The sequence below is a fragment of the Manis pentadactyla genome, chromosome 16 (genome assembly GCF_030020395.1).
Source record: "Manis pentadactyla isolate mManPen7 chromosome 16, mManPen7.hap1, whole genome shotgun sequence".
NCBI lineage: Eukaryota > Metazoa > Chordata > Mammalia > Pholidota > Manidae > Manis > Manis pentadactyla.
In genome coordinates this window covers 9,768,705-9,782,022 of record NC_080034.1, presented here as the reverse complement: position 1 = coordinate 9,782,022, position 13,318 = coordinate 9,768,705, and the positions used below count along the sequence as shown (strand labels likewise).

Here is a 13,318-nt window from a genome sequence, read left to right as displayed (position 1 = left end):
ATATCCTCATTTTGGGCTCCACGTATGTGAGAGAGAATTTATGCCTTTCTCCCTAAGCTATGTTCTGACAGTAGCATCATCATTTTCCAGTTACAGGGGTTTTAAGTTCTCACTCATTTCCCTCTCCCCGCCTGTCTCCCATCCTGGGTGGTTGTCTTTGGGATAGGCTTCCACCTGCACCTCCCTACACCCGGTTACCGTCCCTCCACCTCAGCCTGGGCTGGTGTGCAATGCTGTCAACTGCCTTCTGGGTCTCTAGTTCGTTTTCTTCCCAGCATAACCAGAATAAGTTTCTGAATCACTGCTTTGCATATTCGTTGACTTTCTCCCACTAAACATTTATTACTCGAAAACGTTGATCTTCTAGAGGTGTTGCCAGGGAACAGGGCTAGCAGACACGAATAAGACACATTCCCTGCCCTCTGTCCATCTCAAAGCCCCTGGTCACTCTCTGTTGGCCACAGAACATAAATCCAGTTCCATAGCCTCCTGTTCTTAATATTCCCAAATGAACTGTGCTACTCCTGCTTTCTTGTAGCAATCTTCCATAGAAAAAAAAATACTGAATTCACTACTTTTTATATCTCATTGTGATGATCATGTGTGGCCTCCTACAGCTTAGATACAATCACATTTGCCTTTAACTTAGTCAATTACATTTTAAACACATGGAAGGGAGTTATGTTTTTATACCCTTTTATTCCTAGTGCTTTGTTTGTAGAAGACAGTACAAATGTTATGTCTTGACTTGTTAATTTATCCACTTCTAGAGTGTGTCAAAGAAGTGTGTGAAAGGGACTAATTCTAAAAAGTCCACAGGGAGAATATGTGGAAAGTAGAAGTAAAAGGTGGAAATGTTTTTCTTTGTATCTTAGATTTCTCAGAAGTTCTACACTTACCATCAAAAAATATATGAAAATTTTATCAATAGTTTAGCATTTCAAAAATATTTTTAATTTCTATTGCTTATTATGGATAGTAAAACAATAACACGGCCCACTAAGTAAAGCACAGCTTAGTTTTTCCAAATTATATGTTTTGCTTATGTAACTTGGTTTTATAAAGCACATCTCCAACCTGATGTATGCCTCTCATTCCAAGTAAAATGAAAGCCAGCCAAGTGTCTTTCTGTGAATATCTAAAAAGATAATTTAGAATAACAATCTCTAGACTTGAAATACCTGGACTTCCTAGAGCCACACATTTAAACTTGAAGATGTTAGTTCTCCAAGTCTTTTTTTTTTATATGAATTAAGCTTTTTTGATGTAGGATCTAAAAAGAATAATTTTCCCTGATTGAAAAGTAACATAATGATGTTTGACATATCTAAATATTATTTTCTTGACCAATAGTCACCAGTCTGTGTTATCACATAATAGACATTTTCCATTCAAATTATGAGAAAACTAAGGAAGGTGATGGATTTGATGGATTAACTTGATAATTAAAAGCAGTGACATGACCTCACAAATTACAAAAAAAAAAAATAATGTTTTTAAGAGATTATTTAGGAGTTAGTTTTAAAGAGCAGAAAAGAAAGTAGGATTTTATCTCCAGCTATGAAAAACATAACAGGAGACATTTATTGCATTTATTGTCTTTAGAATCTCCACCTGAATTAATTTTGGGGGGATAATTCATTGCTTTTTAAGCAAATTTCACTTCGTGTTGTCCCACATGTTCTGAACTCACTGGATCAGTATAAAATTCACCACTTGTCTGTTACAATGGAGGCATTTTAATAACTTTAAAGGATGATGGGCTGGAATAAGATATACTTTATCAATTACATACCATTTAGAGTGTAAAAATAATTTATTTTCTACTTGTACAAGCCTTTAAAATCATCTTGATTTTAAGTAAGTTGAACAATGTTTGTTGAAGTAAACAATGTTTTTTAAAAGCTCAAATTACATTTTTTTGTTTTTTATTTTAAATGTTTTTTCCCAAAACTCATATGCTGATGTAATTTGTATACATTTATTTTAAATGTTGGATTCTACTGTATTTGTCATAAAATCATTTATAATAGCTTTAGAATTTCTCACCAAAACCAACATTTTAATGTATATCTAATGTGTTGTCAGAGAATAAAATGCATGGGGGGATTTTATTTTTAAATAAAGAAAATTAAATAAAAGTGAAAGAGCAAAGGCGTTATGAACTTTCACACGCTAGTGCCGAGTTTCGGTTAATTAGAAGGCAGCCCTTGCAGGTAACCCCTGTCATCCCTAGTTTGGCAGGAGCCCGTATTTGTAATGTCAGAATGTCTGGAATTGACTCTGTTTCCTAAAGCCTCTTTTTCGGGTTTTAGTGTCCAGAGCAGGATGGCCCCGGTGGCGCCGCGGTATCGCTGGTTCCCGCTCATACTAGCAAAGTGTCCACGTACCTGCCGGCAAAGCAGGGACCTCCAGACCAATGCCGGTGCCCCCCCAGCAAGGTATGCTAGCTTCCGTCTGTGCCCGCAGAAGAGCCGATCCGCAGAGTGCGCCAGGCCGCGAGAGTGAGGCCCTGGTGCCCAGCACGCGTCCTGCCCTCCAGTGCGCGGTCAATCAAATGCATAAGCCACTCAGTAGTGGGGTGAGTTAGAAGGGAGGTGGGGATAGGATTTCCTGGATTTTTGTCTGGATAGTTCTGAGGCTATGTGACCTTCTTTCCAGGTTGTGAGTTAGAATAAATAGAAAGGTGAAGGGGCAAACACCTGTGCAACAGACCAGTACGAAGGGCTTGGCATGTGCCAGGAGTAGGCTTGGGTTCTGGGAGCCACAACTGAAGGAACACAGTGCCTGCTCCTCACACACACAAAGATACTCTGCAAAGTATTTCTCTGTTGTGTGGAGACTGTCCGGAGTCCTCAGACAGCGAACCAGCGATCTCCTTGCACCATAGCTTGTGTGGGGAAAACGCACAGGGGCTCTGTCATTACTCAAAGAGCTTGTTTCACTTACACCGGGGTGGGCCCTAGTCAGGAAGGCTGGGCCCGTGGATCTACAGAGATGCATTTTGTGGATGTTAGTGGCAGTCATGAGTTCTGTGCTGAAAGTAGGCTGACTGATCTCTTGATGGCTTTCTCCTAGGCCCGTACCTGAGGAAAAGAAAGGAAAAAGAAAACTTGCCCAGTTCCTAAGGCAGAATGTCCCGTCACTGTGGCTTAGTGCACACCCTTAGAGTTACCATATCCTGCCACCACTTCACTCCTGGCTGGAGGGATGGGGATGGGGTGAGGTGCAGATTTAGAGGAACCGTACATTTCCTTCAGTGACCACTACAGTGTAGTAAGAGGCAGGCAGGGCAAGAGTCAGGATCAGCATGTGTCCCCGTCCATGGAAGGTCTCATGGAACAGACGGTGCTAAACGGCATTTGAAGAGGGAGCGTAGTGAGCCCGTGAACAAGGGAAGAAGGACTTCCTACAGAGTGACCGGCATCAGCTCAGAGGACAGCACAGCTTTATCTTACTTTGTCAGCTCCATGTTTATAAGCCATTTGTCTTTAGCTCAGTGTGACAGAATGTTTGATAACAGAAATTTGTTTTTGCTCAGGGAGAAGCAGGATTACCAGGAACTCCGGGCTCACCTGGTCAGAAAGGGGATAAAGGAGAACAGGTAAGACACTATCTTGCTGTAGTACGAGAGCACACTTGTTCAAAAGTGACCTACAAGTATATCTGTCTCATTTTTCTCTGTCCCATGCAAATGCACATTTCTGTTAGAGGCTGTCAAGGGCTGGATTTAAATACTGATCACAGAAACGAGGAAGACTACAGCAGCATTCAAGCCTGCTGTGGAGTTCCTACTGCAAAGCAGGCCTAAAATCTGCTAAATTCTAGAAACACAAGTCTTTTTACCTATAAACTGTAAGCAAAATTGTGAAGCAAGAAATTTTACTGTTTAGTTGTATCCTAGCCATCTTTAGCATCCTCTTCTCCAAATACCAGATGAACTCTTGTTTCTCTTATCTTCTGATGGGTCCCAACTGAAGATTCCTTCTTAGCAACCTACCTATTATCTATCTGTCTATCTATCCATCTGTCTGTCTCTCTGTCTGTCTATCTATCTGTCTATCTATCTATCTATCTATCTATCTATCTATCTATCTATCTATCTATCTATCCATCCATTGATTTTTTAAAAATAAATTTATACCTTTTTAACCTATTTCTCCCATCATTTACCTCTGGCAACCACTAATCTATTCTCTGTATCTATGACTTTGTTTTTGTTTGGTTTGGTTTGGTTTGGTTTTTTATTTTTAGATTTCATGTGTAAGAAAGACCATATTATATTTGTCTTTCTCTGATTTATTTCACTTAGCTTAATGCTCTTGAAGTCTACCCATGTTGTTGCAAGTGGCAGGATTTCATTATTTTTATTGGCTCAATAATATTCTACCATATGTATATCTATCTATACTTACAGATATATAGATAAGTATACAACAGTTTCTTCATCCATTCATCATCTGATAGACACTTATGTTGTTTCCATATCTTGGCTATTACAAATAATGCTATCGTGACACTGATGGACAGTGACTGTAATGGGGTATGTGGTGGGGACTTGATAATGGGGGGAATCTAGTAACCACAATGTTGCTTATGTGATTGTATATTAATGATACCAAACAATAAATAAATAAATAATAATGCTATAGTGAACATGGGGGTACATATGTCTTTTTGGGTTAGTGTTTTCATTTATTATGGATAAATATCCAGAAGTGGAGTTGCTAGATATCATATGGTAATTCTATATTAAAATTTTTGAGGAATCTCCATACTGTTTTCAATGGTGACTGCACCAATTTATATTCCCACCAACAGTCTGTGAGGGTTCCCTTTTCTCCACATTCTTGCCAACACTGGTTATTGTCTGTCTTTTTGTTATAGCCATTCTAACAGGTGTAAAGTAACATCTCATTATGGTTTTGATTTGCATTTCCCTGATGATGAACAATGCTGAGCATCTTATTATGTACCTGCTGGCAATTAGTATGTTTTATTTGGGAGAATGTCTGTTAAGATCTCCTGCCTGTTTTTAATCGGTTTGTTTTTTTTTGCTATTATGTTGTATAAGTTCTTTATATTTTTTTGATAATAGCCCTTTATGAGGTATATGATTTGCAAATATTTTTTTCCCATTCAATAGTTTGAATTTTCATTTTGTTGATGATTTCCTTTGCTATGCAGATGCTTTTTAGTATGATGTAATCCCACTTATTTTTGCTGTTGTTGATTTTGCTTTTGGTGTCACATTCAAAGATCATCCCTAAGACCTAAGTCAGGAGCTTACTATGACTATGGAGCTACTAGGACAGTGTTTTCTTCTAGGAGTTTTATGGCTTCAGGTCTTATGTTCAAGTCTTTAATTTATTTTGAGTTATTTTTCTTTGCATATGGTGTAAGACAGTGGTCTAGTTTCATTCCTTTGTATGTGGCTGTCCAATTTTCCCAACAACATTTATTGGAGAGACTATGCTTTTCCGTGGGCTCCTTTGTCATAAATTAATTAACCATCCACGTGTGGGCTTATTTCTGGACTCTGTTCCATTGATATGTATGTCTTATTTTTATGCCAATACCATATTGTTTTAATTATTGTAGCTTTGTGATAAAATTTGAGATCAGGGAGAATGATACTGCTGCCTTTGTTCTTTCCCAAGACTTCTTTGGCTATTTGGGTTTCTTGTGGTTCCATACAAATTTTAGGATTATTTGTCCTGTTTCTTTGAAAAATACCATTGGAAATCTGATAGGGATTGCAGTGAATATGTAAATTGCTTTGGGTAGTATGGACATTTTAACAATATTGATTCTTTCAATCCATAATAATAGGAGATCTTTCTATTTATTTGCAACTTCTTCAATTTCTTTTATTAACATCTTACAGTTTTCAGTATACAGGTCTTTCACCTCCTTGATCAGATTTATTCCTAGGTATGTTGTTCTTTTTGTTGCAGTTGTAAATTAGAATTTTTTTCTTTATTTCTTTTCTGATAGTTCACAATTAGTGTTTAGAAACAACAGATTTTTGTGAATTTTGTATCCTTCAATTTCACTAAATTTGCTTATTAGCTCTAATATTTTTGATGAAATCTCTAGGATTTTTTTTATATGCAGTGTCATGTCATTTGCAAATAGTGACAGTTTTACTTCTTCCTTTCTAGTTTGGATGTCTTTTGTTTTTCTTGCCTAATTGCTCTGGCTAAGACTCCCAGTACTATGTTGAATAGAAGTGGCGAGAGTGGGCATCTTTGCCTGTTCCTGATCTTAGAGGAAAGGCTTTCAGCTTTTCATCATTGAGTATGATGTTAACTGTGAGCTTGTCATATATGGTCTTTATTATGTTGAAATATGTTCCCTCTATACCCACTTTGTTGAGAGCTTCATAAATGTATGTTGAATTTTTTCAAGTGTTTTTTCTGCATCTATTGAGATGATCATATCATTTTTATCCTTCATTTTGTTCATGTGGTATATCACATTGACTGACTTGTGGATGTTGAACCAACCTTGCAACTCTGGGCTAAATCCCACTGGGTCATCATGTATGATCCTGTTAATATATTGTTGAATTTGGTTTGCTACTACTTTGTTGAGGAATTTTTGAATCTATGCTCATCAGGGGTATTGGCCTATAATTTTCCCTTTTTGTACTATCTTTGTCTGGTTTTGGTATAAGGGTAATTATACAAAATTATACAAAAATCTATCTTAGGGATATAACACATTACATAACTTCCCATTTATAAAATATATTTAAAATATTAACATTTGTTTTAACTTCCAGACTATACAAAACTCACAAAGGCAACAACTAATTATTGTTGAAGTCATTTTATTAACATTTTATTGAAGATTTTTGCATTTATGTTCAGCAGGCCTGTGATTTTCTTTTCTGGTGGTTTGTTTCTCTTCTGGGCTGGATGGGTCCCCTCTGAAGATTTTTCCTTAGCTCCCCACTCTTTATTTAAACAGCTTACCTTTGCTGAGCACCTCCTCTGTGTAAGGCATATTGCCTATATTATAGGGCTAGAAGGAATAGGACACATTCTCTGTGCTCAAGGATTTTATATCTGGGAGGAGATAGAGGGACATTGCAAGACTGTGTATATTAGGAATAGGAGAGTTGCAGATGTCCTGAGAGAATGGTCTGGGGAGACTGGGTAGAGAGTTTAATGGAAGAGATGGTGAGTGAGCTGGACCTCTAAGGATCTGATTCTAGGCAGTAAATATCTCATGCTTAGAGATCTGCCATTCCTTTCTCCCCGTCCATCAAAACTTAAATGACCTGTTTTTCACTCTTTAGTGTCATGTCTTTTATTAGCTAAGTAAATTAATTTGAGCTAAGGTTAGGAGTATATAATGTTTTTGTTATATTTCCAAGGTGAAACAGATTTAAATTCCTTTCATGCCTTAACTTGAAAGTCCATGATTCAAAATTAGTTACATTGTGGAATGAGTTATGTTGGACTCCTGATTTTTGAAAGATAGGAGACTGATGTCTGAGTAATGACTGATCCCTCACAGTTGCACTGCAAGCTTTGCCAAAATCATCCAGTCATTTGACTCCTAAAGGAAGGTCTGTCCACTGCAGCTTGCATGGGAACTTCATGCGCCATAGCAGGTGTTTGAGAAGACAATTTTGAGGTAGGTTAGAAAATTTATTTTTGCTCTTTGAATCACAGTACTTGGGATACCTCTGCATTTGATGTCATATATGAATATTTAAAATAATTAAATAATATCTAGTTCTAAGGACTACTTCAATCAAAATGAACATATAAATCATTATAGCAATAGCTAGTATTTATGGAGTGTTTACTATGTCCCAGACACAGGTAAGAGTGATTTACATATGTTATCCTTTTGATCCTTACAACTCTTCCTATTAGGTATTAGTATTACTATTTTACAGAAGGCAAAACTGAGATTTTGCAATGAGGTTAAATTATTAACCAAGGCCACATGGTAAGTGGTCAAGCTGGGACCTGAATCCAGGCCTGTTGACTCCTGTGTCTTTCTTGTAACCAGTATGCATTTTGAAAGTTACTCTATATTTTAAAAGCACTGTAGTATTATTTATCTGTGTTCTTTGATCATGGTACTTCAGCTCATAGTATCTTATTTTATCCTTAAAAATTTATAATGGATGTCAATCTAATATTTTTACCCACATTTTGCAATGAGAGAACCACATGTAAGGAAAATGATGTGCCCAGGTTCACATAACTAAGAGGCTCATTAAGTAGAAAGCTCACTGGATTAATCCCAGCTTCTCCTTGGGTCAGCAATGTGAATTTGGCCAAGCCAACCAGTCTTCCTTGATTCATTTCCCTCATCTGTCAAGGAGGGTGGATCATCTATCAGTTCTACCCATCATGAGTTTGACACAAAGTGCTTTGACAAGGCACATGTCTTACTTGTTGGTGATTGTGATGTAATACACAGTAACATTTCTCCATCTGACTTTCCCATTCTTTGATTTACTAATTCTATCAATTTAAGATTACTGGCATAGGAAAAAAGTTTCACATCAGTTTTAGAAGGGGTAAAATATTTTTGAAACCTCCCTTCCCTTTTAAAAAACCATTTCATCTTCAGAAGTATGGTCCTATTTAAAAGAAAAGTATTAAGTGAGTATTAAGAAAATAATTAAAGCCCTTTTAAATGGTTCTTTTAAAAAACTTACATACTGAGCCACTCTTTTTAGAGCACATATCTTTTAAAGGCTCATTCTTCCCTTCATATTATTTAATCATGAGTAGAGATCTACTTCAACATCTAAATATTCATTTTTTATTATGCTCATTAATTCATCCACAATTATTTATTGAGTTCCCATTACTATAACAAAAAAATGTGCCAAGTGTTGGAGCAATAGCAGTGATGAGAAAACATCGGGCTTGCTCTCACTGAGAACAACTCCAGTGATGGTTTGTTCAAGGATCCTTCCTTCCTATAGGAATAAAAACCAGTAGAAAATAACCAGGGAAGGAATGAGTAAATTATTAGCAAATTTATTGTATGCCAGATCTGTAAAGAAAACAAAAATCAATCTTAGAACTATAACACATTGCATTATCTCCCATTTATAAAATATTTTTAAAATGTTAACATTTGTTTTAACTTCCAGACTATACAAAACTCAACAAAGGCAAGAAATTTTAATGGCAAGGCAAAAACAGTTGAGCTAAAGTAAATTGATGGTCTCTAAAACAAAACAAAATCAGCATACTTCCTTCATTTTTTCAATATGAGTACCAGCATTTGATTAAACCAGTGTGACCCTTGCTGTGTAAATACGACTTCAGATGACGGTGACCATGAATGTGTTTAGCTTCCCCGACACTTGTAATAAGTGTGGATGTATTGTTTCATTTGAAGGAGTTGATAATGAGTCTGTTCCCGTTCCTATTGTACTCTGTGATTCTGCAACTTCAGGATTCAGTAAATAAAGATGGCTTTCCTCTGTATTTAAGTCTGGTACATACTTTTCGTTATTAGAGTAGGTGTACAAAACAATGCCTGCATGACTTGAAGATCGAAAGTCAATTTTGCTCTAAAGCACATTGAATAGTTAATTTGGTGAAATGACTAGAAGTGCAGTGTTACTAAGGGAATGAGATATTGTTCACAGGGTTTTCCTTTTGGTCTGTAAGATAAAGAAAGGATATTTAGGAGGTAGGACAGTGCTTTAGAAGGAGTACTGTTTCGAAGCCTGAACCATTTGGGATTGAATCCTGTCCACCTCTTACTTGCTTTGCAAATGAGCCTTAATAACAAAGTCAACAGTTTATTGTGAGGAAGGAATACAGTCAAATGAATATAAAATACTTAGTACTAAAAACTTGCACATAATAGATATTGAACAAGTATGTTTCCTCTGTTTTCCTAGCCACAATGCAATTTTTCACGTGTTGAAGGAGAAGTGGAGATAATCCTAGGTTGAGTTGAGTTTTTCATGTGACTTGACCAAAAACAAATATTCGTTTGTAAAATAATCTCAGAATTTTCAATTGATTAAATATTCTAGTATATGAAAATCTTGAGTTGTTATTATCGGCTACTTATAGCAAATATTATTAATTCATTGATAGTTAATTTCTTCAAAAGTTCTTTCAATGATATGAATATTTCATTCAAGTAAGTGTCTTTTGTTCTCAGTATTATTTGGCAATGAATAGTCATGTAAGTAAGTCCTGTCCCACGTGGGTCAAAACCCAGTAATGACTTTCTACCTCCCTCGAAATAAACATTGCAGGTCTAACCATGGGCTACAAGGCTTCACTCTGGATGACATTATTTGAAATAATAATTAATATTTTTCTTTCATTTACTCTCAATTATTGTAATTTTCTGAATCTTTTAATTCCCTTTTCTTAGCAAGTGTAGTTAGCAACCTAATTACTTAGCAACCACCTTCCTTTCTCAGCTCTTCAAGACCCTTGCTAATACCCTCACCCACTTCAGCACTGAAATTCTCTCAGAGTTTTGCAAAATAGCAGCTCGATTTCAATGTTCCTGAACCAAAGGGTGAGTGCGATCTGAGTTCTATTTGGGGAAGAATTTTCCAGTTTATTTTTGTATTATTATCTTCCACATATCCAGTTTTTTTCCCAAAAAGTGTAGGCTTTATGAAATGAGGGCTTCACTGATATACTTTTAGAGAAAAACAAAACAATTTAAAATGGAATAAGTTACTTTACTTGACTCTGTAGTCAAAAACTTTGGTATTGTATGGTCAAAAACTTTTACAACCCCCACCCTCTGACTTTACTATAGGGAAGTTTCCATTCTGAGTAGTCTGCTATGGTAACCCAGGGATTACTAATGAGTTTCCCTTTATTTTTTTTCCAGTGTGACGTTACTCAGATGCCCACTGTGTAGCCACACCACACCAATAAAATAATAATTGAATCAAAATGTGTTCACAGTGTTTTAAAAAGAAGAAATGTCTTCCCTTAGTAATAACCTCACAGAAGTAGGGTTTAATAAGCTTTTGACTTTTTGTGTATGTCAATCTAAGAAATAAAGAATATTTCTTCATCCTTTGTAAGCCAATATTGAATATATTAGATTAATTGGCAGGTCTTTTTTTGTTTTTGTCAATCTGAAATTAATGTACAGTATCAGTGTAATAGTGGTATTAGAAACTCATTAAATTCTGATATATTTCTTGATCTCTGCCAAGCATTGTGATAGAGAAACTCATTCCAAAAGTTTATATTATTTTCCAGTCTTTCAAGGATGAATTTATTAGACTGATATTATGATAGAGCACTTAAGGTCGATATAAGTGACCCATCAGCTTCACCGGGCAGACTTTTCCAGTTCAGACGGAAGAGCAGGGAGGCTGGTAACTGGACTGAACCAGCTTAGGGTTTCTTTCCTGGAGGATGTAATGGACGGTCAGGCGCCCTAAACAAAACAATATGGGTACCAGAGTGTGAAATTTTGTGATTTATTTTAATTGAAAGCATCAGGTATTAGTTGAGGTAACAGTAATAAAATCATTCTTCATCTTTGATAAATATAAATGAAATGACAAAGCCGTATTGCTATGTTTGTATGGAAAATGTCTAGTTTTAATTTTGGTTAGCACTTTGATATTTATTATTAATCTTTTTGATAATTTTTTAATTGTCAAAAGTACAGTTTAATGAATTGTGGACAGTATGAGGAAGGGACTTCGGATACAAACTTTGTTGCAACTCATCTGTGAAATGGTAGATTCTTTTTGACAATATTAGTAAATAATACACCTTTGATAAAACCTCCTAATGAGAATTCCTGTATTTTAGGGTGCAGTTGACATAATTGGTGTTCTTGGAATTCCTAGGGAAAAAGTGTGTTGATATTCTATTTGATTCAGTTTTGTGGCTATTGCATATGATTGTACCGGATGGAAAGGGAAAACGTACAGAACCCGTCTGGTAGTTCAGGGGTCAGCAAACTGTGGACCTGCTGCAGGGCTACATAAATTATCCCCGTGTGATTTTTGTAGCTGAAGTTTTACTGGAACACAAGCACTCTCCTTTGTTTTCATATTGTCTAAGGCTGCTTTTGTGCCATGTGGTAATTGTGACAGAGATCATATGGCCTGCAGTGTCCAAAATATTTACTGTCTGGACCTTTGCAGAAAAACTTGCCGACCCCTGTTCTAGAACATTGGCCATTGTTCTAAGAGCCCAAAGGCTTCTTAATTTCACTCCTTTATGTATGGTATAATATCTTTATACATATTTCACTGTAGACATAAATAAACATTTAAAAATATAGTACCATGTGAGATATTATAAATAAAAATACAAGAAATATATTTCAATCCATCAATAAAATGCAATAGAGTATCTCATAAAATGGTTGATTTTCATGTTATTTTCTCTAATACTCTACAGATGATTCTAAGTAATGAATTCACTCACAAGAGGTTAGTGGTGCAGTTCAGCATCTTATTCAAGTTCAGTTTTTATAGAAACTTTAAAAATTGTTTTATTTGTACATTGAACTGTAATTAACTTATCATGTATATACATACTTACATATGTAACTTAAATTGCTGAATTATTTGTTTCACACATTGATGCTAAGAAAATCCTCTTCACTAAAAATAAGTTTAGTATAAGTTTCTATAGTTGATCCAGCCACACTAATGATCAAGTGAGTCTATTGTGCCTCATTATCTACAATGCCATGTCCCTTGTAGTCATTAACCTAGAGTTGTCACAGGAGTAACTGAACTGAAGGAGGTGCAGAAATTTTCAGATATTTTTTTGAGTCCGTGTTAAATGCGTCTTTGATATCTGACTGCTTCATTGATGCTGTTTTTCTTTTTTAGAAGTCATTCGCCCAATATGCATTTTCTTTACTCCTATTGTAGTATAAACGTTAGACTCAGTGAAATCGAACATGCTTTGTTGAACAGTGATACCTTGCTTCAATGAAGTTAATGTTTGTTTAGGCTGCTATCCTCTTGCTTAAATGTGCTGATTACATGAATCAAAGATGCTTCATCATAAGTAAATTTCCTTGGAAACACTTATCCAAATTCCTTCAAAATGCCCTTTCCCCTGGGGAATTCTACTCAGTCACCTACCTTCTAAAGACATTTCCCCAATGCACATTTATTTTACATACTTATTCCCCCTATCTTTTCATAAAATACATCATAACCACCTGATTGTTTAGATCTCTGATCATCAGGATTTTTCAAATCACTTTGAATATGGGAACTTTTTTTTTAAAGCCAAATACAGAACCACTAAAGTACTTAGACTACGTAATAGATTATTGGACTTTTACTGTGGGATGTAAAGTA

General features: G+C 35.8%; 1 protein-coding gene across 1 annotated transcript in view; it reads left to right on the top strand.

Annotated features, from left to right (window-relative positions):
- COL19A1 (collagen type XIX alpha 1 chain) overlaps window positions 1–13,318 on the top strand; it is a 285,300-nt gene that overhangs the window by 50,405 nt on the left and 221,577 nt on the right. The window contains exons 8-9 of the mRNA XM_036916243.2: window positions 2,316–2,441; window positions 3,542–3,604. Coding sequence (XP_036772138.2) covers window positions 2,316–2,441; window positions 3,542–3,604 — 189 coding nt within the window. The remainder of the gene's footprint in view (window positions 1–2,315; window positions 2,442–3,541; window positions 3,605–13,318) is intronic.